The sequence below is a fragment of the Contarinia nasturtii genome, unplaced genomic scaffold (assembly GCF_009176525.2).
Source record: "Contarinia nasturtii isolate CC-2019 unplaced genomic scaffold, AAFC_CNas_1.1 Cnas_scaffold_414, whole genome shotgun sequence".
Lineage (NCBI taxonomy): Eukaryota > Metazoa > Arthropoda > Insecta > Diptera > Cecidomyiidae > Contarinia > Contarinia nasturtii.
In genome coordinates, this window is record NW_022197768.1 from 561402 (window position 1) to 589101 (window position 27700).

General features: G+C 33.0%; 2 protein-coding genes across 3 annotated transcripts in view; both read right to left on the minus strand.

Annotated features, from left to right (window-relative positions):
- Positions 1 to 4305: 4305 nt before the first annotated feature.
- The window catches only part of LOC116338898, a 122642-nt gene continuing 99247 nt past the window's right edge, over positions 4306 to 27700 (minus strand). Inside the window, exons 3-7 of one of the 2 annotated variants that reach the window (XM_031764443.1) lie at positions 22647 to 23164; positions 15923 to 16014; positions 15309 to 15419; positions 11781 to 12047; positions 4306 to 5994 (exon numbers count right to left, since the gene is read on the minus strand). In XM_031764443.1, the coding sequence (XP_031620303.1) occupies positions 5596 to 5994; positions 11781 to 12047; positions 15309 to 15419; positions 15923 to 16014; positions 22647 to 22731 (954 nt within the window). In that variant the 5' untranslated portion in view covers positions 22732 to 23164 and the 3' untranslated portion in view covers positions 4306 to 5595. Of the gene's footprint in view, positions 5995 to 11780; positions 12051 to 15308; positions 15420 to 15922; positions 16015 to 22646; positions 23165 to 27700 lie in introns of both variants that reach the window. The other variant, XM_031764442.1, reaches the window with a different exon arrangement.
- Positions 16389 to 18780, minus strand: LOC116338896 (larval serum protein 2-like). The gene is made up of 2 exons (XM_031764441.1): positions 18393 to 18780; positions 16389 to 18279 (listed from the first exon to the last, which is right to left on the minus strand). The coding sequence occupies exons 1-2, from the start codon at positions 18754 to 18756 to the stop codon at positions 16526 to 16528; spliced, it is 2118 nt and encodes a 705-aa protein (XP_031620301.1). The 5' UTR covers positions 18757 to 18780; the 3' UTR covers positions 16389 to 16525.

Sequence of the window (27700 nt, forward strand, 5' to 3'; positions counted from 1 at the left end):
GGTAAAAAATCGTGAAAAATGAAAAAAAATAATTAATTTTTTTTCTTCAATTCTCAAATACTACTCAATTTTCTATATCACCTGGTGAAATCAGAATGAAAAAAATCGCATTCCTTATCACCCAAATCACGATCTGGATTTTTTTCACTTTTGGAGTGCTCTATACCGAGTCTCCGAGAGTTTCATATAAACTTCCTATGTAACAGCTATTGAATAGTGACCGAATGCCAATCGTGATTTGGGTGATAGGGAATGCGATTTTTTTCATTCTGATTTCACCAGATGGTACAGAAAATTGAATAGTATTTGTAAATCGAAGAAAAAAAATTTGATTATTTTTTTCATTTTTCACGATTTTTTACCATCTACATGGGAAGGCTTATATGAAACTCTCGGAGACTCGGTATATTGCACAAATGAGTTAAAATAAATGAGATACTAGCCAGAATTGAAAATAAATTTGATACTTGAACGAATTGAAAATAAATGTGATACATACCACTTTTATTTTCAATATCTTTCAAGTATCAGATTTATTTTAAACGCGAGTTAGTATCTCATTTATTTTAATTCATCGTCTTGTATCAGTATTTTTTTAAATAATGTTTGGAGCTCATGATTATTCTTACCCATTCAATTCTTTCTCACGTGAATTTTCTGCACTTTAAGTGATTTCCAATGAAAGAAGACTGCAACGCAATTTGTTCCAGATGACGGGGGGTTCGGAGAGAGAGCAGAGAAAATAATGACAGAGAGAAATTACACCAAATATATAGAAATTGAATATTGCATAGAAAATGAATTTTGTGGTAATAATAAGGTTCAACCCAAAATTGTATAACAATGCCGTTGTAACGATTGCAATGATGCGATTGTTTTGTCATTAAACCAAACCAAATGCGTTCTGTAAAGCATAAAATATAGTTTATTGATAAGAATTTTTGTTGTTGATTTGATTGTCTCTCGGAATTGTGTCGACGAGCAAATACAAATGATATGCATAGCTTCCGATGTTTTGTGTCATTTGTCGAAACAGCTGGTTTGGCATTGTGAATGTGGTTGTGTGCATACTATTGCATACACAATGTATTACACATTCAAATTATTGTGTTTTCTGTTGATTATGCATTTCCAAGTTGTAAAATTTTGTGTTGATGACATTCGAATGTCGGGATGGTTTGAATGAAATATAGACATTCAGCACAGCCAAAATCAAATGCATCGAACAATCTTTTCCAACACATTAAATCGAATGTTTTATATTCATATATTGCATATCAAAATGGTTTTACCAAAAAATTAATGAATTTGCGTGTGTGTAGAATATATTTTTTTCTTCAAATTTTAGCGTTTGTGAAATCGTCACTCAGGAAAAGCGCGTTCGATGGGAGTCCATCCTAGCTTTGTGTGTACTTTGTTGTTTGTATTAGTGCATGCGCTGTAGAAAGTTTCTCGGGATAATACTAAAAAACCCGTGTCCTCTTGTTTTTTGATGGACATTGAATAGTCCTAGAGGATGGACAAATATTTAAAGCATCTTACGCAAGATATTAAATTTTGAAGCTTTTCAATATGTATAACTGTATTATGTTTTGTATCAATAAAAAGCACTGCTTGTATTCGTATATTTTATAGTTTGTATGAATCGAACTATTATTGATGATGAGTTCATGTGATCGTGCGGGACAAAAGCATCTTGAGACAAGAAGAGCGATCCTGAAATTCACAAATGGTGCATAACAGCAAAAACAGTGAGTGGTTATTAATTGCAAAATCAAATTTTAGAGAAAATCAGTCGACGAGACCGAAATAGCATTTTGTTAAAATCGGCAACGACAAACGAAACACGGCTACATGATTGCATCACAGCAGACAATATACAGACAACATGAACACAATTCAATTGTAAGTGAAACAAACCAAAAACTTCTAAGCAACTTTTGCGTCAAGCCAAAGAGCATCAAAAGCAAAAATCTACACAATAATTTAATTAAAAAGTTGCTTTTTGGAGAAATTAATAGTTTGTATGTTATCATTTGATTTATTTATTTCATCAAAAGTTGCCAGCATTGTTTGCATTCGCCATACATCGATGTTTCGCTACATATACCATTTCAACTCGTTTATTTTCAAGAGCCAAACACAATTGACCAAAACTAAACGTATTAGTTTCGAACTTGTTTCATCTTCATTCAGTCACTTCGATGGATTCACGGATATTTTTCGGTCGTTTCTTAAAAACCGAAGAATTTCATCATATAAAGAAAGGAAAACTAAACTCTTTGTCCTATCGGATTTAATGCTCTTAAATAAGAAACATACAAATAAGTTTTTAGCAATATTGAATTTCAAATTTAAAGTTTATTGACAATTGTCTTGCAACAAACAAAAATGAAAACAATTTCGAAGCAATTTATTTCATTTTATTCACATACAATGCATGTGAATTTAACTTACCTTACGGTGATTTAACTGTATATATCAGAGCTTATTAATCAAACCAATTCGTTTCAGCTACAATAAATTGTTGCGTCAGCTCAAAATACGTTACAACCAATAAAGAAAGACAACTCAACAATAACAATATCGTATCGATTTAATAAATGCATAATTTACTGTGCAGGATAGAGTGAGGGGGAAAAACAACATTTTTATCGGTCGCTTTGATCAAGTTATTTCTATATTCGCAAATTCGAATTACTTGCGTATTCGCTTGCAAATTCCGTAAATATTCATATTGCGATGTGGCGACGAAGCATATTCATATATCTTTGAACAATGAACGATATAGAGAGCAGAGTAACAACGAATCATGAAAATGTCCAAGTAAAGACAACAACAAACAATATCTCGTTTCAATTCATTTGATGTGATTTTTCCCGTTTCTGTTGTCGGTTCTATTTATTCTCTTTTTAGTTAGCATCTTGGCGAAAGCTGATCCAGCAAAATTTCATTCAGCTGCGAATACAAAAAACAATGTGTCGGGTACGTGCAAAACGCAGAAGAAAAAAACGAGCGAGAGAGGGAGAGAAATGACGACGAAAAGCAACGCACAACAGAATCTTTATATATGATGAAAAATCAAATGACAAAATGGATAAAAATGAAAATGAACGAAATGGATGAACTACAACGACTGAATGTTAGGTTACTATTGTATGTTCAACATACAATATCTGTTCCGCCTCACGATCCATGCATTGAATGCAGTTAAAAAGAGAAAATTTGGTAAAATGGAAAAAGAGACAGCCGTATAAGTAGAAGCGAACGACTGAAAAGGAATCGAAATGACACAAAACGGAAAAACAAAACAATTTAAATAAATATCCAATAAAAATGTTCCGAATCATCACATAGAGATAAAAGTGAAGAGATATTATTTGGATAAATTTCACAATAGAATGGGATTATCGAGTAAAATAGCCAAAAAGCGCATGAAAAATTACAATTTATATGGTATAAATAGATGCTTTTTTTAGTCGATGGGTGTGTGTGTGTGTGTGTGTGTACAACGAGAAAGAATCATTGCACGCGCTCAGCCGTTGAGCTTTTTTTTCGTTCTCTGTATATTGTTTGTTAGTCGCTTCGTACATTTCAAGCGAGACGCCAGAGAGAATAGTGGTGTTTCAATGTTGATGTGTCCAGAGCTAGTGGTCATTGTTGTTATATATTTTTTTTGTTCGTTCGTTTCTCCTTTTGGCCTGACGTAAATGTGCTATTATTAACCATCAAAATTGAACAAGAGCAAGAGTATAAAAAAGAGGGACCATTCAATGTTGCGACCATCATAGTCATATAGCCAACACAGTCCGAAGAGATAAGCGGAAAAATTATCCATTATGATGTGCATTTGTTTGAACGTACAAAGCTCTTTGGCTCTATTACCATTGTGCCATTGTCTGGACAATAGAATTTTCAAAGCCCTGTGCACTTTTCAAAATGTTACTAGCTACAAAGTGGTAACACAAATATCTGCACATCCATTCATTCACTTATTCACTCCGATAACTTACAGTTTTCGTTGGTCATTTTTGTCGATTGTGTTGGGTACTTTGAACACTTCAACCTCAACAAATGACGCGAATTGTTTTGCACGAGTTTTGGCGCAGTGTGTGACTCATGCCATTTTGCTATCGCTGCACAGGCCTATAAACAAAATCATTTGAAAATGAAACATGGCAACGGTTTTGTGTGCTCTCGCAGTCAAGCTGCATCCGACGCGTAGCAATCTAACCGACTAAATAAGATTAAACCAAAAAAAAACCACACACACCAAAAAGAATAGGAAAGAAAACCACATAAATATCAAATAATAGAATAATGTCAGCAGAACATTTTTTTATTTATATTCATTGGTATCGTACACACTCTCCGGTCTCTCTATACATTTATTTAATTTTATGTTATTTTATTTGTTTGCTATTTCCTTGTGTCTTAGCGTGTTTGGCTTTTTGAGCTTGGTAGTTGTTTTTATTTTTTGGTTTGTTGTTTCTATTTTGTTGTATCGGCTGTATGTGTGTATGTGTGTGTTTTGCTGTGTTTGCCATTCTTACACTTATATTATAAGTAGGTATTATATATAATTCTTATATGCTCATTTTGGTTATTTTGTGTTGTGTCTGTATTTTGTTTATGTAAGGGTGTTCGTGTGTATCTGTGTGTTTGTATCCCACTATTTCTTCTTTTCGCTTATCCGCGTGTTGTTAAATTTTTCTTCCATACACATTCATGCGATTAATCTATGGCATTCGCTTTCTGCTGTCCATTATTAGTATAGTATTTTATAATAATTACTTTATTATTGTAATTTTGCTGTTGTTTTCTTCGATATATATAATATCATTCAGTATAACATAATAATTTCATCATTCATTTATTTATTTGTTTGTGTGTATGTGTAAGTTGCTGCTTATGCCTATAGTACGTACATATTAATCTTCGTTTACCTTTAATTTTTATATTTAGTATTATATTAATATTTCCATTCCTGCTGCATTTGTATACGCGTTCACATTTTTCTTTATTTTCGCTTTCAGAGCAGTTAAGTATTAGCTAAACATTTTGTTTTATGTTTTTTTTTTATCCTCTTTTTTCTCTGTTCGTATGAGAGCAGCTGCTGCATTCGCGGCATTATGCTCCGATTTATGCTTCATGGATGACAGTTATATATATTTATATATTAATTTTTTTTTTGTATTTTCTTTGTTTTTTTTTTAATCTTATCTTTTGTTCTTTTTTTCTGGCTGGGCTTTGACCCTGAATGCTGAATCATACTTACTAATGTGCCTAAAAAAATGCATTGTTGAGTGTTTTCAAATGGCTAATAATATTGTGTGTGTGTTTCTGTTTGTGTGTGACAATTTTGATTTTTCTCTGTTTGATTCTATTTCATAATATTTTCGTCACCATTTAATGCCCATTCCCTTTTAAATGCGTTGTCATCAAATGGTGCACGTTTCAATGGATTTTTTTTTATTTGTAATTCTCTTTTGCTGTGCTTTTATACGGTAATTTTTCTTCTTCTTCTTCGCTGCGTTAAGTGTTTTTCGCGTTGTTGCTCATCGGCTATTACTCAAAATTATGTACAAAAACGTGTCACAGAATTGAATCATAACAAAAATAATAATAACAGCAAATTATCAAGAGAATCACATGATAGACACCAATGGCATGGTGATGGTTGTGTATACAACCAACGCCGCCCGTTAATGGTGAATTATCTGGATCGCCAATGGACGCTTTTTCTAAGCCCAATAAATTTGGTGTGATGGTTGTCAGTGATGGATTTATCGTTGCCAATTTAGCCTCAACATTTTTATGATATACATGCAAAATGGACACTTCGCACATAATTTTTATGCTTGGATTATATTTGGGCGCTGCCTGTAGTATATCTTGTATGATTGGACTCGTTGATTGCACTTCCAGCGATGAAAATGTTGGTGAACCTTCGTATGTACGATAAACAACACGCTGATACGGATTCTTGTAAACCTGTTTATGTTAAATGAAAATACAGAAAAAGATGAAAATTACATTAGAATGAAAATGTGAACACAAAAAAATATGATACGCCGCCAAATAAGTGGAAATATAAAGTCGAACTTAAGTATCTTAGAGTGAAATAAAAGTAATGATTGTCCTGTGGAAAATTTATAAATAAATGGTTCATGTAATAATATTCGAATCAATTCACTTCAAAATCTATATAGGGTAATTAAATGATCGAATGTCGTTTCGAGCTTTTTTCTATATAAATGCATACTTTGAAGTGTTCGGCCTCGAGAAAAACAAAAATGAAACATCATACAGCCATCGTCATGGAAATTCATCTTCTTTGTTTTTTTTTTTTTTTTTATTTGAATAGAAAATTTGCAGAGAAATCCCAGGGGATTATTATCATACTATTGAATGGTAACAGTGAGTGTCATTTAAATAAATTCGATATTCTCATGAAAACAATTCGTATTAAACTTCTTGCCTGTTTATAATCGCTAGAAAAGTCAAAATGAATCGATGCGTATATTGAGCGGGTGCATTGAAATTTGAAAAGTCTACACAAAGACAACAAAAGCGAATGAAAGAGGGCGACAAGAAAGATGAAGAGAGAAATGTTCGGGTGGGGGAAGTGTATAAAGAAGTCGCTTAAGTAGCTTATGTGTGCGATTTAAATCTGTATTTCGATTGAAATGCATTTGCATAAACATATTGACTCGATGTATTGAGCATTTTAGGTATGCACACAGTCTAAAAATGTTTTGCTGATTGTACACCATTTCCATTGTTATGATTATGGACGATCGAGTGTGTGTTTAGAATAATATTTTCCCTTTCATTCTACCGTCGTCGTTCAAGTATTTCTTTCTCTGTGTCTGTTTTTGTAAAATTTTCAAATACGTTTGCATACATTTTGCCTGCTTCTACCAAGGACAAAACAATAAATTTCAATACAAACCGCATAAATATGAATATTTGGTAAATTATTGTGTGTTGAATCAAAACAGTTTGCAAAGTGTGTGTAATGTGTGTATATATGGTGACAAAATATAATAGGAATCTCACTCTCATTTATCATTGGAAACTTGCTACAAATTCACAACAAGCGATAACAAAAACCAAAACCGATATTCAATTTGAGAATCAATCGTCATGTGTCAATTTTGGGAAGAATAACAACAACACAACGAATTAAATCGAATCAGCTTTAAGCGTACGCACACATGGCATCTCAATGTTGACTTCCAAGCTAAAACGATTGAAGAACATTTGTTTTCTGTAAATGTTTACAAGTTAATTGATGCAACAAAGAGCAGCTTTTTGTTTGCCACCAAAAATTATCAAATGTTCATGTGAATTGTATACAATCAGTAGAATTCTAAATTATGCACCTCAATCATGTTGTTGTTTATGAGTTTGTTTTTCGGGTAGCATGGATCCATCGACCCAAATATTTAACACGCGTTTTTACCAACTTTGACTAAATAAAACATGCACACAAACACAAACACATCTGTCGACATCTGTCAATTCAAAGTTTTGCCAATGTATTAGTCCTTTTGTCTGCGAATACAATTGTATCATGCATATGGTGAATATTTCATGGTGTATTTTCAGCGCTGCAAACTATCTGGAATAGCAATGAATCATAAAAATATGAACAATGAATGAACACTGCTCGAGCAAACTGTTTTTTTTTCTCACTTTTCATCAAGTCTTGTTCCCTCTTTTTCATACTCTCATTCACTTATTCCTTGCTTCTCCAGCTCATTCTTTAATGTTCATTTTTTTCTCTCGCCAATTTAACTGGGCAAACATTCATCCACACAGTACAATCGTATTTGCATTGTATAACAACTAAACTCGGAATTCATGCAAATATTACAAATACAGATATGCTTACGAGCGCAACATTATTTATTTCAATTATTTCATCGCTTCAACACATTAAGCGATGAGTGTTTTTGAGCTATTCTTTGCATTAACCTCAATTAGTTTGTTGGATTGAAATTAAAATCCGCAATTTCATTTCGGTGTTTTTGGTAAATTTTTCTTTTCACTTCGATATTTCCACCCAGCAAGTTTCCGGAGAATTATTTATTTGAAATGGAAAAAATGATGACGATGAAATGAAACACAGTCAATGATTCGCTTAAAATTATCTACGATTATAAAACATATTATAATTTTTGTGGCTTGAATCATTTTCCGATTTCAAATCGTTCTCGTATATTCGAATAATATTTGCGCACAAGTTGTCATATTTTCATAACATCAAATGGCCTATGGCAGCAAATACAAATTAAAAAGGGGCTTTTCAATTGAATGGCCTAAAACGCATTTTTATCTTGCATATGTTATGCAAAATTTTGCTTCAACCATCGAATAGATATATTGTTTCCATATATATGCGGTTGTTTTATTTGACAACGCAAATACTACGGTAACAAAAGCATACTTCGATGAAACAACTCGAATACGGAACAATATATGTCCTATATTTCAATTGAATGTTTTTTCAAGTGGATGTAATCTCTTTTTTCGGGTATAAAAACCATTCCGAATGTAGGAGAAGCTGCTTAAACGTTACTGTCCCGTTTATAACATATATTTTTGTAAGAAGTCAATGTAAATGACAAATTGAAAAACAATATTTCAAAAAATTGCAGAAAGTAGAAATTTCCACCAAAACTTGATTGAATTTTATGTCAAATGTAAGTGTTCATTTTTATGAATTTTCATGAATTCATCAAATGGAACTGTTATCATCTGTATTGTTAAGTTTTCATACTCGTGCTGACGACATGCTATGAACTATTTTTACGTAAACGAACACGATTTATAGATGAAAATGACGATGTTTGAATGAAAATCATTTTTGCCAGAATCCAAATCAATTTTATGCAAGTGCCCGATGAGTTGTCGTGTGAAATTGAATGCATTCGCAGAAACACGCACACACATATATGTGTATATTATAAAATGCATCCACAAATGGACAAGAAATATTCAACGCTCACGTATATTTAATCCATATATTTGCTATTTTGCATAGACAAACGCCAAATATTCATTATTATGTGGTATTCAATCGAAATAATACATTTACATACGTTATCAGGTTCGTATTCCTGTTCAATATCGATGCATGCGTTCGTATCCATAAAATCCAAAAATTCGCATTTATTCATTTCGGCCCCGAAGCTATGAATACATTCCAATTAAACTGATTTCGGCACTATACCAACTTTATGATCAAACAGATATTTGTATTAAATTTTATTGATATTCCCCGAAGTCACAAAACACTGTCAACATATACGGTGCAGAGAGTGTTGGCTACACCAAAAAATAAAAATATGTGCACGCGTGATATATAGAGAAGAAGAGAGACCAGACAAAATTGATGTATGCAACTATGTATGAAATATGCAATGAGAATGTCAACGTGTTTTGAAACGCGTCACCATTACAGTACATCGCATACATAATATTTTATTATGATTTAGATATGGTTTTTGTTCGTATGACTCAGCTAAAAATGATTTAGTTTGTAACCCCATTTTGAGCCAAAACTAATTTCAACGCTTTTGGTTTTTACATCATGAGGCCGCATGCGAAACAAGAAAAACCAAAAAAAAAATGTACGTAAACAAATTTTTGCTGAATAGACAAATAGATAAACTAATAATATATTTTCGATGCTACATTGATTAAAATGATTAATTAGAAAATGCCGGAGTTTCAGAGAAATTTCTGGTTGATTATTTTGTAATCATCACCAAAAAAATTCTATTTCATGACAATTTAAAATATAATTTCATCAATTTTCATGTTATTTTCGCAAAATATACAGCGCATATTTGGTTTTGGCATTTGAACCAAATAAATATGGGAAAAAAGCATTACTGAAAAACTGACGATCGAATAATCAAGTACAAATTTTGCGCATGAATTCACTGTAAACATTTTTTTGAAAGAAAATATTTTGATTTTTCCTAGGTATAATTTGTGCATGCTTTGCAATAGAAATAAAAAAACAGTATCTAGTTATCACGCAAATGTTTTGGAATGAACAAGTTTTTTTTTTTTTCAAACTTAATTACTCGTTTGTGTAATTTTCCACAGCCAAAAGTTGAAATGGAATCTTTTTTGAGTGTGTTGATTTCAATTTTCATTGTATGGAGAGAAAAAATTCAGTTCAAACAAAAAATACGACTTTTTTCACTCTAGATAATGAAATCTTTCGGACTTTTTGCATATTAATTTAGTGCTTTGTTTGTACACTGTACATTGTACAAAGTAAATTTTTTGGTGGTAATAATTACTATTTGGCCAATTAGCAGTGACTGAGAGAGCAAGGAAATGATGGTGCCGCTGTTATTAAACACCAAATACGAATTCATCTCTTGTTATTAACGCATGTTTAAAATTCAATTTGCTTTAATTTGCATATGAGTGTGTTTATGTAATTAGACATTGCAATGACGGCCAAAAACCCGAATATCCTGCATGCTCACTGGAAATACATGCTGGATTCGAGTGTGGTATCACAGCTTTTATGCAGATATTCTGAGATTATATGGTCATGTGCAGACACATTGACGCCGATGCCCTTCCAAAGTAAACTTGTAGTTGAATGTATACATGGTGCTTTTGCGTTTTTTTTTTTGTTTTTTTTATTCCCGCTCTCTCTGCCTCTCTCATCATGTTTCTTATGTTTTTCTGCGTTAAAGCGACAAATGTGTGCACGGCGTGAAAAAAGGATTTATGGAAGAAAAAAGAAGAAAAATAATAAACACAGTATGCATTTTATGGTTCGTTGGCAAAAAAAAAACAACAGCACCAAATCGCTTGAAAAAGAGATGAAACACACAGAGAGACAGAGTGAATGAAGTACCGATTACACAAGTAAATTTTAAGTAGAAACAGCGAAAGATGTGCTGGGCCAATGGAAAATAACTAAAAAAATACAGCACAAAGAAAAAGACAAAAAATAAACTGCTTGAGCAAAAAGTGAAGAAAATCGGATTCTATGAGCCATGCAATATGTATGGCTTACATTTGAATTCATGTTTCATATGACAGATACGCGTACTTTAAACGAAATATAAATGTATTACATAGAAGATAGAAAAGCGAATAAAAACGCTTCATAAATGTCTTTGCATGAGCGTAAAAACATAAACTACGATTCATCATCGAAGTGTAGATAATACTGTGTTAAATCGCTTAAAAAACGGCAAATACAAACGCATCGATCGATATTTTTCTGTTCCGAGACACACACATGTCATATGGATATATGGTAGGATATCCATATCGTGCTCGTTTTGAATTTTTGTTCTATTTTTCTTTCCACATTCTCTTTTACTTCTTCTTCATATTATATTGCGCCGCATCACTTCAAGCGAATACGAATACATTTTTTTTTACATCTTTCTGCCATTTTGTAATGTTCGTTATGCTCTCGTTGATTGAAAAATCAAATATGATTACTATTGCAGAATGGCAAGGCTAATAAAAAGAGCTGAAATGCGAAAAATTGTGTAACTCTCGTAAACAATCGACCTCATGAAAACCTTAAACCTCAAACCGCTGCTTTATGTCATTTCATAGTCATAACTTTCAGTTTACTAATTCTTATGACCGATGTTCTATGATTACAATGAATATGCTGTAAATAAAATTCTTTTATATTTGATTTACAAAATCAAGAGGTTAAACGGTGAAATTCATGTCAAAAAAAAAGAGAAAAAATAATAATAATATTGTAAACCCACCTTTTTAGTGTTGATGTACCAAGTTATATTTGCAGCTGGATAGGATTTTCCAACGGTACATACAGCCTTGAAGCTATCGTTGATACCGATGATTTTCTTATCGACCTGTAAGCTTGGCTCTTCCTTTGGCAGCTCAACCACTTGCATGCGTGCTTCACGAATTTCAGTATGGAACATCGGTGCATCTTCGGATACTTCGCATTTGAATTTACCAGACAAATCTCTAGTTATGCTGCGCAATGTGACGGAAGTCGAATCAGACGAACCCTTCTAATTTAATTTGAACAGTCAACCGTGAAAAGAAACATGAAAACAAAAATTTAGTATCTCATTACAAATGAATGTTTTGTGAAATTGCATATTCAATGTTTTATCTGGCGTAAACTTTCGAATGAACACATACAAATTGGCATCGTATAGTAAAAATCAACAGAATCATTCAAGTTATTAACTCTAGCAACGGTGAAGTAATTAATTAATTAAACGGTGTGTTTGTTTTGATTTATCATAACGCATAATGTTTTTAGCGTTCATTTTTCCGGGATATTTATGTGTAATGCATGTGCTTGTCTGTGTATTTTATAAATTTGAACACATTATTAAGTGCAAGTCATTTGAATTATTCAATATCAATAAAAAAAATGAACATTTCATTTGCAACATTTTCTGTGTCGCGTGAAATTCAATTTAAACATGTGTTTGGTTATATTTGATTGCGAGCAATTCTATGGAATCCTTCTCATTATTATTATTATTTTCCAACACACAAATTCATGGACAAGTATTCTCATTGTGTGTCAACTTTATTCGTTATATTCATATCACCAGAGAGAAAGGGAGAAGGCGTGGAGAAGCCAAAAGTGAGGGTAAAGCGAAATTAAAAAAATTGTGCCCAAAAAATGCAACATCATCATATTTCAGAGTTTCTAAATAAATGAATTGAGTAAATCCCAAACAGTGACATTTTTTCCTCAAAAATGATATAGCGATGGTTCCAAAAAACTATGGGATGAAAATTAGAGGCGGAAAAATCACGGGAAATTGCTTAATGCTCGCACAAAGTGAGCAAACGTAACTTCATAAATGTTCAACAACACCCAGTCAGCAAACAAAGCAAGAAAAAAAAATGATGTCACATTTATTTTTTGAATCGAAGTTCTCTCACTCAACAAGAGATGGTGAACGTATGAATATGGGTCTCATTTTTGTACTATTTGAGCGAGCACATACACGAAATGCACTCTAAATAGTTGATTCGAATGGGATACACGAGAGAGTCGTTTCAAAGTAGCTGAGAGACTTTTCAGAAATCATTTTTGTTTGGTATATGCTACATGCTTATTGTGTGTGTTTAGGTTTTGTATTTCTTTGACGCGCAACTGATGCACTTTTTGCTCTCCAATTTTTTTCTTGTCTATCTCGTTTGTGCTATTTTCTACATATATTCACACTTAAAATGACGCAACCATAAACATCACAAACACAAAAATTTGCTTTTCGTTGTCGTTCCTAGTTCTTTTCAATCAAGTTCTCTGACTCTTTCAAACACATTCGCATACACACGCGCAATACGCTCTGTATATATATTTACCTTTGTTGCCTCTACAAGTACAACATATGAAATGTAATTCGTTTGACTCGTATTTTTTGTTCGCTTTTTCATAATACAGACAACATGAAATATGCATTAAATGCTTGCATAGAATATATATATATAGTATATATACAGTTTTGTTGCCCAAATAAGCGATTACTCGATTCCACCGAACGACAGAGACGAGTAAAACTTGGATGGAAAGGTCGTTTAAAGTGAGAAAGGGAATTTACAAAAGTCTTTTAAAAATTTCTCAACCAACTCGTTTAACTCAACGTAGAAAAATACAAACACTGCACAACACAACATAAGCCCTATCAACTACAAGCGCGCAATCATGTGACATTCAAGTGAGCATCAGTGCCGTCCAATATTCGTATATTTTTTTCTCATCTCATATGAGTAAAAACAAAAGGTAAGCAAAATAACATATACTAAATGCAACGATGCATCGAATTTAAAAAAAGGAAAAAACCGGAACGAAAGAATTCAACAGCTTAAAAAAACGACCAAAAACGTTATATTCATAGGCTATATAGAATTTTCTATAGAAACGCAACGAAATACATTCAAAAGTTACATTCAAGCCAAGGACGCAAGCTGGCATTAAAAGCAACTATTCAGAGCGTTCACTCCGAAATCCTTGACCATTAATTATGAGCTTCGTGACAAACAAATATTTGTTTGCAGCTTCACTTACCACATGGCCGAAAAATATAATCAAAAGTTGAACAATGACTTGTCCATGGTACAAAATATTAACAGTAATAAGTTTTACCCCTAGTTGAGAACGAAACGACACCGATATAACGGAATTTTTTTTTTGACGAGATAAAAGCTAGACACATAAACAAAATTTTCGGGCTGTTGTTGTCATTCGCTTATGTGTGCGCTGTTGATACGATTCGTACGCTCGGCACTATGTCGTATTCAGCATTCATAAATGTCTGTGACAAAACTCTTCTCTCTTTTTTTATTACTTAGTGTTGTGCTGATTCATATTATTTTGAGTTTAGTGTTATTCAGGAGCTTTAAATTGCATTGAAATTTTTCATTTTCCATGAATATTACTTTTTATTTGGCTCAGAGTCTTTTTTCGCTTTGTTCGTCCTCATTTTCTTACTTTAAAATTCAAATATGTCAATATGTGGGAATCAAAAAAATTCCAGAAAATAGTGTTTTTTTTATGTAAATTAAGCTCATGAAATGTGTGCATGCATGTTTCATTCTTCACCATCCGTTCGTTGTCGTTGCTCCACAATATGTCTTTCTTTCGTTCACTCAGCCGCCTAAGAATCTATTTTCACCGAATAAATTTTCATCAAATGTATCTTTAAATCGGTTTAACATATAATGCAAACACACGCGCACACAGAGATTTGTGCATGTCGCTTGAAAATTGCAAAGCAATAACATGAAAAAGATATCGTTTTTTTTCTACTTTAAACAACTCTATGTCAATTGCAAACTTAGCGGAAAAACATGATGAACGAAAACTTTTTAAAATTATAATTGAAGCGGAAAATGTTGTGCTTATGTGAGCGTTAAGCATACACGTCACGTGTTTGACATGTCATATATTGTGTCCTAGTTTAAGTTGTCAACTACTGAATTGTATAAAACTCATGTTTTTGGAAATAATAATTAGTGAAATAGTTTAGATTGAATCAAAGAATGTGATATGCAGATGATAATAAAAACGTTGCTTTACACCACAATTGCAAATTGTAGTGGTAACGTGCGGCAAAAGTTCCCTCAACATTTATATGTCAAAATTACTATACAATGTGCTGAAAAGAAAATTTCAGCTCTTAATTTATATCAATTTTCACATTTGTTTGTATAAAAACCAATCAAGACGACACTGGATTGAATGAAATAGATGAGCTTACCGAATGCTATATTATAAACAAAAATCAAATATATATACTCACATCTACTGTTATACCGGATACGGGAAACACTATTGATGGTGGCGATTCCTTTGGAACGTAGCGATAAAATTCCTCACTCTCGAAATACCATCGTACAGAGTACAGCGGAGCCTAAGGGCGAGTGGCAGCAACAGAAACATCATCACAAAAGCAAATAAAAGATAAATATATATATTTTACAGTTTTTATTATTATATATTCACACACACAATTGTTAGATCATTATTATTTATTGAATGGCGTCAACTCATTTGCAGCTCTCACATCTTTTATTCCGTGCCGTTTCAGTTTTATTTTTATTTTTCAGCAGGTTTTCTTTTCACTCTATTTCTCTCTGTTGTTGTTGTTATTTTCTTTTTATTATTTTATTTGAGTGTTTTTTTTTATCGTTTGAGATTTGTGTGAAAATTACGAGAGTGTATTTCTACAGCAATGGAAATGAAATGCCGAAAATAAAACAATGGCTAGAAATGTGTAACAAAGAGGAGAGAAATGAGATTCATTGCATGGTGATGGTGACGGTTGATGTGATGATACACACACCATAACACAAACGTATAGCGAACTTTTTCTTTTATATTTTTCAACAAATGTTAGATATCAGTTCAACTTACTTGTTCCAATTCGTATTGGCATGATAGCGTGGCTGCATTTCCTGTTATAACCGCCTCCGGTACAAAAATCTTTAGATCTTTCAAACAAAAGGCTGTGTGCATGAAAAACAAAATAGAGAATGAATAAAACGAGTGAAATTCATCATCACATTGACATGGGGAAAAAACAAATGAACATGTGAATTTACTGCAAATATATTGTCGCCAACATACACAAAGAGAGAGAGAGGGACTCAATTTGAAAGGAAACAAATATGCATATATGAATGTATTGATATTTTGCTCTCTGCCACTGAGGTTTCCTATTCAAATTTTATTTTATTTGAATTCAAAAGCAAGTGCATTGTTAAGTAGATAAAAAGATCGCACAGACAAGTGCCGCAACAAAAATGAGCTCATTTTCTGTATTAAAAAAAAAACAATTGATAATTTGTTGTTAAAGAAAACGAACATTTTGCTTTTTTCCATTTATTCAATGAAAACTAAATAACAATTCTAACAAAATAATTTATAATAAAGAAAGGAGTTTTTCAAAAATCAAGAATCAAGTCCGGATAAGTCATAGTGTTGAGTTTTGTTTCGATAAAATGGAATCCACCACGTTTATGGACTGTTGGCTTCACTTTCGGTCTTATGGTAGATGGTTACATCTTGATAATACATATTTGGTGTGTACCAGTAGTATTCATCGATGGGACGGTCCAATGGGTAATACAACGGTAAATTGTCAACATAATTAAATCCATATGCGAATGTTCCATAATCGTTAGTTGGTGGAGTTTGTGGTGCATGGTATGGTGAAATGTGTACGAATAATTGATAGACTTGGCCGCCCTTCTTTCCCTTTGGTAAGAGCAAACGACTTGGGAATCCATTGTGAGCTTCAACATTCTCCGATTGAGTTTGGCCAACAACAGTGGTCATCAATGATTGGTAAAGTTCATAGTATGTGGTACGATCTTTAACTTGATGGAAGAAATTGACAGATTCGCGTGTGATAACATTATTACCAGTGGTCATATCATATTTGAACATATCCAAAAGGAAGTAGTTGTATCTATTCTCATTTACATTGATCATGTGACCATATTCATCGTATTTTGGTCCCAAATAGATGCGAACAACCGATGGAGTAGCAACGGTTGAAACAACATTTATCTTAACTTGGAATGGAAGATGATTCAAACGTGATTGGCGAGCTTTGATAACATAATCTACACCGTTATAATGGTGAACACGACCAAAGGTTATAAGTTCTGACTTAATGTCTTCAGTTAATGGTTGAACGTCAACAGCATTTGAGATATCGGCATCAAATTTATCGAAGTATGTGGTCAGTTTATCAACATTAACCGATTCAATCTTAACACCATCGTAAGCGATCTCTTTAACAGCATATGGACCAGCGTTTGTTACGTATTTGTCGTAAAAGCTAAAGACCTTCTTCATAAACATCCAGTAAGCTGGATCGCGCAGTGTGGTTTCTGGTTGTGCCAAAACGCTTGGATAAACGGTTCCTTGGAAGTACTGTCCAATACCTAAGTAATTGCCGAATGTTTTGTATGCCATGCACATATAGCCATAGTATTTGTAATTCAAACTGTCTGGATTTCCTTGAAGTGCATTGCCCAAATGCTCAATACCACCTGGATAAGTGAAATCGTAGTATGTACCATTGCTGAGTAAGAAGCGTCCCGAATCGATGGCTTCAAGCAAATGTTGTTCATACGCATTGATGAAATCGATATTGAAGAAGTTTCCTTGTCGGTAACCGACATAGCCATCTTCACGTGATTTGAATGGATATCCATAGTAGGTTCGAAGATTTGGATAATAGCCGGTGACTTCGTCGTAAAATGAAAATTCGTTAATCGTTCCCAAATCGTTGGATAAACGTTCCAAGTAGTAACGGGCCAATAATTGTTGGTAGAAGAAGATTATATATTCACCACGACGTTCTTTGTATAAATTGTATTCGGAGCTACCCATCCAAAATGGAAAATCAATGTTGAAATAGTAGTAGTAGGCATTCAAACCGATATCTTCGGTAAAGTATGAAACTTCTTGACTATCGTATGAGTGAACATAGCTGTTGCTGTAATTGGCTGCAATAACATAGTTATAAACATTGTTATCGATTTTGTTAACGCCAGCGAATCCTTGTTGTTTCATCAATTGAGCACGTTGAATGACATCAAAGCTGAAGAAATAGTGTGGGAAGATTTCGTAAATGGCAGGAAGTTGCAATTTGGCAAAGTCGGTACGGTGAACAATGGCAACGTGCAATGAGTAGACAAAGAGTCCGGGATTAACATTGTATCTTGCCCAGAGAAGAGTCTTGTAGAATGTATCCCAATCTAGATAAGATATTCAAATGAAGATGAACCAAACGGCCATTATTAGTTTAATTCATTTTGAGCTTTGATTTGTATTCGATTCAAAAAAAAATGTAAATCAAATAAATACATACCTTTGGCGTAGTAGAATACATGGAACAAAGCGATGGCTTGGCGACGATGTTGCTCATTGTAAATTGAGAACAATTCATTGAACGGCATCAAACCTTTTTTGTAGAGATAGTAAAATTCCTTTACGGCATCAACATTGCTAAAGAGATTGTAGCTTTTTTCGAAGTCGAATGCTTGTACGATGTCGTAAAATTCTTGTTTGTAGACCGAGACGCCTGGTTGGTATGGATGTTGAAGCAATTCAAAGATTGCCTTTTGCTTTTGAACGGTTGCGGCATCAAATGTTTTGAAGTCGGTTCGACCGCCACTGAAGGCGTACGATCCCGCAACAATGCTAACAAATAGAACACTTAAGATCGTCTTCATCTTGTTGACTGAATTTACTCCGCAAACCTGACGGTATTTATAGTGTCCAAATTACAATTATCGCAATGCATATTCGAATCTTACTTTTTTTCTCTCGTTATCTCCCTTTTGGCATATGTTTATAATTTGTTATTAAATTCACATAATTATCGCTAAAGAAGATGAACCGTTTTTGTTTGTGTGCCAATAAGATTATGAGATATTTGTGCTGTTTCAATTGATATGCCAATATAATATGTTGATTATTTATATTTTTGCATTTTTAATTGGACGCGTAACCGTTACCGATAAATTACTTTAATTTTCTTTGTTGAACAATTGCTGTTGCCATATCGCTTATATTGATGCTTGATGAACGACCTGTTCGTCTTGTTTATTTTTTCCATTTATTTTTGTTGAGTAATGGTGTTGTCATTCTGTTCGCGAGCCCAATCTCTTCGTCCACAATCTTTTTTTTGTTAGTCTCAGTGATTTTGATTGTCGTTTGTATTTACTTCATTCATTTCATTGCTGCTAATTTAACTTTGAATGCGCATTATTTAAAGCTTATGTAAGATTTGTAAGATAATGCAAAGATTTTCATGGAAATATGCCCGTAATTGGTGCACAGATAAAAGGCTATATAGTTTATATTTCATCGCATAAATTATATCCGAATCCCAGTCAAAATGAGCATATTTCACATTGCAAATTGTGTGCGTAAGCGAACGAACGAACGAAAGAACGAAAAGGATTGTTAGATAACGATTGTTTTTGCGTTGAGAGATATTTTTGATGTAACATGCACAAACTCTACAATATATGCAACATATGAATGCCAATGGCATTCATATTGAATGCCTTCAACCACCAATTCAATCGTTGTAATTGCTCATCATAATTTATAAATGAAATGTTGGAATTTGCGACAATGTCCAACATTCATATTTTATTTCATATAATTTATAGTCAACATCATTTTTCCTCTGTCATTCTAAATAACTCTGTAGTCGACACAACAGTTGACACTTTTTACAATCGGATTTTACGTCAATGTAAAAACGGATATGTATACGCATTCCGGTCTGTATGCCATGCACATAAGAGACAAATTTCAATAAAATACCAATCATAATTTTAGCTAAATACTTCAATTTGCCGTGTAATTGATTTGATAAGCTTATTTGTTCATCGCATCAGCTATTCACTTTATTATCGCGCCATAAATTTCTGCTCAAAATCCATCATCAACACCAACAACATCCATTTGTCTTTCTTATCCATGGTACATGCCCATTATGCCACAGAATTTCAACCAGATTTTTTCCGCTTCGTACACTTTTTGTATTGAATTTAAAATTTTGAATCAAACACCATTATGAAATTTATATACAAAAATCATCGAGTTTGCTGTGTCATAGCTAATGATTTTATATAATTAGCGTCATCGTCATTCAAAATTGTATCACTCCTTTAAAGCAGATACCAATACAACATTGAATAGGCATGCAACACGATAGAGCAATAAAGCAATTATTAGACCGATAATATTGCATTTCGAAAGGATTATTTCACAAGCAGCTTTTCAATGCAAATGTCGATAGTGAAGTTTATCATATAAAAAAATGAAACAAAAATGATTAACATAGTTTTAGAGATTATCGGATTGGTTTTCAGATCAATTTTTTTTCATAAAAAAAAACCAATATTTATTCGAAATAATGAAATAAATACCGTTTATTGAATATTCATAATTCAAAAATCAATTCCACAAATTAAAATGAAAACAAAATTGTTACGTGCTTAATTTATCAAATTATGTTTTTTTTTTTCTAGAATTTTAATAGTCACAATGTCAGTCCATCTATATATTTTTTGCCACATCGATTTCATTTCTTATCAATGATCATTTTCTTGAGATACCTTGAATGGTTTGGCCTCGCACGCGCGCATATTGACATAATCGACGAAATTATTCCATGATTTATACAGCGGTCCTGATAAATATGATTGGTATTTTTTATTGCTGTTGTCGTACGCTTTTTCATGGTATAATCATCAGACGACAAATGAAAGCAAATAAATCGAGATTTGCAACTATTTTTTTTATTGCAGATCATACTAAATCATTGCCAAAAGTCTATTGTATTGAATTTTGAGAAAGAGATGGAGACAGAAAGATAAATTGGCATGTTACGTGATAATTGTTTGAATATGATGTCTTTTTGAAGCCAAAGTGCTAGGCGACTATTTTTTTTTTCACCATTAGAGCATAACATATCGAACTGAAGCTGCAAATCTTCAATGTCTTGTATATAAAATGTGATTTGTTTGAATACAATACCGATTTGGGCACAATAGAGAAGTTAAGGGGTTGTTTATCCGTTCGAAAAGTGAATAGCAAAAAACATCTTCAATTTCGTTTTGGTTCTGTGGACTGTGTGGAGGTGGAGCGGCAAACGTAAATTTTGATTTAACCCGCCTGTATGATATATCCATTTATAATAAACAATAACAAAAACAATAATAAACACAATTGCACAATGTGAAATGAATTGTTCTACATAAAAATTGTACCGAACGGTGAGGATATCATATGTTCAATTCTATAAAAATAATTGAAATTTTGTTTAACATAATTTATTTAATTGAAATATTGGTGCTCATCAATGAGAAGTGTGAATTGTAGACGAAAAAAAATGACAAAACAGAAAAAAAGTGCGATAAACGAAAATCGCACAGAGTGATTTAATTAGGTTCAAATAATTTAAATTTTCCATGCCAATTGTTGCGGTTTGGTTTTCATTGAATATTTACACATTGAATTTGTTTTGTTCAATCAACCTGTTCTGGTATTGCATAAATAAAATGAATTAGCATTTAGCACCATATAATTTTGGTTGAAATGTAATCCGCAAATATGGTTAAAATCCATTAAAAAAAACACAAAACTGATATAAGCTCAATTGAGATAGAAGAAAAAAAACGACTTCGAGTTTAATATTCAGGATCATTTTTAATGACCTTGATAAGAGTTAAATTTTAAGCCACTTATTACTGGAACAAGCCAAAATGAATAGCTTGACGACAGTCACTGTCATCGAAAATTTGATGTTGTTTTCTTTGCGGTGAGAACTCATTATCGTTTGTTTTTTAATTAAGTTGAAAAATTAATTACAATTTTATTTGAGTAGAAATAACGAGATATAAAAACAGTGAAAAATAATGGCCAGATGTTTCAAATAAAACGAATCACATCATTCAATTTATTATATAACATATTGATCAACTCTGAACTCTACTCGCCCATGAAAATGCTAAAAAACATGTTTATATTTAGATTAAACGCTGATGCGATAGCAAAATCTTCAATAAAAAACCTAAGCATTGTGCATACATAAAATGTTTATGTTCAATTAAAAAAATTAAAAAAAAAAAAAAAATTACCGAATGCGCAAGTCATCGAAAGCAACATGATAATAAAACGATTGGTTTGTTCTTTATTGGATGTTATTGCTGTCTTTTTTTGTCACGCAGCTATTTTAGAATGTTGATAACAGTTTTTTTAAATATATATTTCAATTGGTTGGACATTATAAAAGCATATGCTTTCATAGCAAACCATTTCACTTCCAAATTGTAATGAGTTGAAAACGGTTAACGGCAATTCAGGGATTGTTCCGCTGGAGAAGATCCTCTTGATGAGAAGGATCCTTCTCAGCGTTCTCCTTCTCACCATTTCTTCTCGTTAGAGGAACAATCCCTGCTTTGGTGTCGTATCCTCAGTTTGGCAAGAGCAAAATTACCGTATTAAATTTAGACACAAATGTTAACAATTGTAAATTTGGTGTTGTATCGAAAATTAAATGAAAGTCAAGTTCAAATTTTTTGTTTAAATCTCAACAACTTACCGTGTAGGAATATTTCAGAGATGATTATCCATATTGCAGCTACCAAATTAAACCAGTTGCAGAATCCTCGCTTTTTTCTCGTCATGTTTAAGCAGCTGTACACGGCTCTAATCTTTTGGCGAACTAATCTTTTGTGCGTTTTAAAATGATTTGCTAGACAATGTGACGGCGAACGCTCGTATTTTTGATCCGTATGCTTTTGCTTCTCTCTTTGCTGTTCTTTTTGTTTCGTTATTTTCGACCAAAAAGGTTCGTATCAGTTTTTTGTGTATATATATTTTTTTAGCGTCTCGCTTCTTTTCAGTTGAATTATATCGCAATGTATTTTGTTTTATTTGAGTTTTTCTTTCGGTCGCTGTTTTTTATACGTCTTATTCAATGCTATTTTTAATCGTAATTTCTTTTATAACGCGTACACATTTCGTTGGCCTCACCCTAACCGTTTGGCAAGTCTTAAAAGTGTTCCGTTTAAAGCCAACTATATTAGCATCATCAAGTTTTGTCGCATTTAAGATTCACTGCAAGAAATAGAGAAGATAAATTAAAATGAAAATTGATTAGTAAATTATGCAAATGATTCATTTAAAAGCAATGATGGAAGGGTTTACACATTCACTTCGCTATTTGCGTTTTTTTTTTTCATTCATATATTCGTTTACTCGTTTATTTCCCCATTTTCGCCAATTCCTTTGGATATTTAAATGAAAAAAAAGCATCGAAAGTATGTACAAAACGACGGCAATCAACAACTTGACTAAATGTTTCTAATCTTGAAAGGAAAAAACAAAAAAAAAACTGAGCATGAGAAACGAGAAAATATACAGCCTATATCTTTGTTTGGCTTGACTCGCTTTTGCCTCGTTCATCCGTTCGTTCTTCTCGTTTTCATTTCAAACATCTAAATCATTGTTGTTCGATAAGCCATTAAGATTTTCGATATTTATTGGAAAATTATGATAATGCGAATAAAAACGACGCGAAAAGGAGAAAAAGTGAGCATGGCGCGAACGTCAATCAGAAGAGTGAGAGAGTTTCTATGTGTGAAAGAAGAGAAAAAAAACGGTTGGCGAAAGAAAAATTGTAAAAATCGATTTAATCGGTAACATCATCTCAAGGGCTCACGCCACAGATTAGCGCTTCTTATTCAATATTTTTGCTCTGATGAGCTGGTAGAAATTTGCACAAGATGATGGAATGATCGAATACAATTCGATAGAAAATCGTTTGGTTTTATGTCTTAGATGACACACTTTGGGCGTCGATTTCCAATATTGCGGATTTGTGTGTGAGAACGAGAAAATTTAAAATTAAAAACTTTACGCTAATCTCCACCAATATTGTGGGTAGTTATGGTTTAAACGACATTTTTCGAATGTGCATATCTGACATTGCCATGTATCAACACTCATAGACCATCATTGAAATGGATAAAACCTATAAAATCCGTTATGTATGTATTTTTTTTCCTCGTACATTCAATAAATGCGAATATTACGCTATTTATATACATAAGTAGATCGATGATATTCTTGCGAGCAACGACAATTTGAACAAAAACACGGCACTGGCACATAATCTCATTGCAGTGTTGGTGTCAACTGAATTGTACGTATAGTTTAATGAACGTCGCTAGATTATAAGATACTCTTTCTACCGTTTTTTTTAAATTTCTATCTCACTTTGGCAGCGAGTCTCTACGGCTGCTACCGATTTCAATTACATTTCCATAGTTATTTTTCTTTGAAAACGAACAAAAAAAGATACCAAGCGCACGCGATAATTTAGCCATTTCAGCTCATCGCGTCCGCACAACAAAATTAAGCCAGACACATTTTTATCTGTATCTCAATTTTTCCTCAGCAAAATGACTCGCCAAATGCATGCACAAGCACACTGAAAATTGAAGAAAAACAAATTAATTTATTTAAATTAAGTGTGTATTTCATTTGATCACAATGCGACACGGTGTCTATTTTTTTCTGTTTGTATTTGTAAGTTCACGTTATTGACGCAATAACGAGACTATTGTCTTCGTTGGTTCGTTAACACGTAATGTAGAAAAACGGTTTTTGTGCGCTCAATACACACACAAAAAAACCAAAAGACGATAGAAGGATAGAAGAAGATCTTGATTTGTACACATCATGAACAGTCTGTAGAGGACATTTTAATCGCCTTACGTGCGTAAGGAAAGTACGGGGTAAACGAAATGGTTATGAGAAAGTAAATGTGAAAGAGAGAGAGAGAGTGGGGGAGGAGGCGAAAGAAAGGCAAGTTGAAAGACAAAAACAAAAGCTATGAAATTGAAAGAATCATCGTAACATCTTGTTGAGAGCGCATCTTATGACAGTTTCATTTCATTCAACGTTGATACAACCACGGCATTGAGTTTGAGTCACAAAGCTATTGTGAGCTTGAATTAAGCACACAAAGTGTGTGAACGATACAGCAAAAGAAGAAGATGAATTCATTTAAAAAATAGCGATGCAAAACTCTGTAACGAAAGGAAACAAAGTGGAAATAAAGGAATCGAAAAAGAGAACACAAACTCTCTCTCTCTCTCTCTGGCACGCACACGCACAAACTTCGCAAAATGGGAAAATATTAATGATCCACAAAATTTGGCTTTACACAAACGACTAATCTTAATCTCTTTCAGTGTTCATTAACGAAACCGCTTCTTAGATTTTATATTCTTTGACGTGGCGGTATGTTTATAACATACAGTCGACAGAGAGCACAAAAAAATCTAGAGACCGGGTGAAAGCGGAAAATTATATGAGAGAAGAAAGAAACGTAGCTGAATTGTGCAGTAAATACTTTGTGTCGTCTATATTGGATACAATGTTTACCATGACATCGGCTTTTCGTCTCGTTCCACTGGCGGGCGCGTTAAATATTTGCATTGTTTATGGCAACAAGATGAAATGAAGAAATGAAAATCGGCTAACCGATAGCACGAAAATGAGGGAGAGAGAGAGGAGAATATTGTGTGTATATATGAATGTTTTTGAAACAACTTGACTTTTTCTTTGGATCCTCACAATCAGATTGCACATTCACAACGGTGGTCGGTGTATTTTGTGTATTTTGAATAGAATATATCGCATTTTTTCCCTCTCAATTCCTGCATAATCTATGGATCTATTCATTTGAATTAGCTATTTTTGCCATCACTCTCGTTTAGTCATGAATTGATGTTAACTGTGGTATGGTACAGACCATTTCTTTTTCAGACCCGAACAGAGTTCGTCTGAAAAAAATTGGTACCATGTCGAAAAATGAAACAAAACAGGGGAGCAAATATAGTATAAACAACAAAAGTAAGCAAAGCTTTGAGTTGAAGTAACAAATGTGCACCTTATAAAGAGAAACATTGAGGTGTCGTATTCCAACTGTAATAATAGTCATAAAATTGATAATACGTTGAAGTACAATAAAGATCGGTTGCTACAACATCAACAACATGACAACGACAACGTTCTTTTGTTGGCCCACACGTAACGGTGACCTGCAATTCACCAACAACCAAAACATTAAATGAATGTATCTATTCAGTGCTTGTTAAATGAAAAACGTCTTTTCAAAAATGCGTGCCCTTACGCGGCAGTTTTTTTGTTCTCTCTCTGTATCTCCCCCGATGTTCAATTTTGTTTAGGTATTTACCATGTTGACGACTAGCTGTACACAAAGCATCTAAAAGAATAACGTTCATCGACCGTGCATGGTTTTGAATGTGGAGTTTGTGGCCTTTGCGAACATTATGAATATTCAAATTGAACAAAAATATTTAATGATGGCTTTAGGTTTTAAAGTGAAAATAAATTAATCAAACAGCTTGCAAGCCGGCTTTTCATTTTCTATCTTCGTCTTCTCTTTTACACATACAGCCAATGGAATTTGTTCTAAAGAATTGTTGCTATATTAAGTGCGTGTTTACTTTGAAAATGGCAAAGGAAATTCAAATTGAAAAAGATTAGTTTTGTTTTGGAAAATGCGGTCGAACCACAACATTTGAATTGGTTCCTCTATGAGAGAACTTAGTATAACCGAACGGTTTGCTGGTTTATTCATCGATTGCATTGATCAGTTCGGTTGGTCGACATTTATCAAAGTAAAGAATGATACAGAAAGTGAATTTCACTTGATTAATATAAACAAAAGGGAAATCGTAACATCAGACATTTATTTTTTGGAAAATATCAAATAAATGGCATGTTCCAAATACCTATCTTTTGATATTTTCCAACAAAATAATGTACACAACCATTCAAAACTGACATAACTCTCGGGAATGTGTAACAAATAGAATTTGAATTTGAAAATAGTTTAAAAATTTGAATTTTAGATCAATGTTGTGTATAAGACCCTAAAGAAATTCGACCTAAACAAGAAAGAATGAACGAACATATTCTGGGACGACCATGTTAAAGAAATATCTCATCTCATACGTAAATAGAACACTGCAAATGGCTGGTAATCTAGAGTTTTGAAAACATACTCCAATTTTAAGTGGTTGTGTCTTATGAATTAGTTTAAACGTAAGTACATAACGATGTGGTGCCAGTTTAAATGCTATTCTATATGCTATCGACATCTACATACATAACCTGTACATACAGGCATACCGTATGCACGTATATTGTACAAGACAAATGACAAATGTCTGCATCATTTAATATAAGTCAAATGCACGATTATTGGCATGTGAAGTGCAAAAGGGATACCATTGCTCAGCACCTCTTGTCGATGATTTCTAGTGTCTCTCCCCTTAAATTTGCTGGAAAATGCTAACGAAAGCGACAGAATTTCAACCATAATTATACAATACACGATTTATAAGAGATATAAACGTGTTCATAACATAGTTATAGCACAGTACCGAAATTGAACATGAACAAAAGTCGAACAGTTTCGGCCACATCGAATCATTTTTGTGTGGTGGTGTTTCATTTGGAAATTTATAGTAGCTGAATTTCACATTTCGTTTCTCTTGCCAATTGAATTTAATGCATTTTGGTCTCGAACATTTGTTAGCAACCGCGCAATACTCA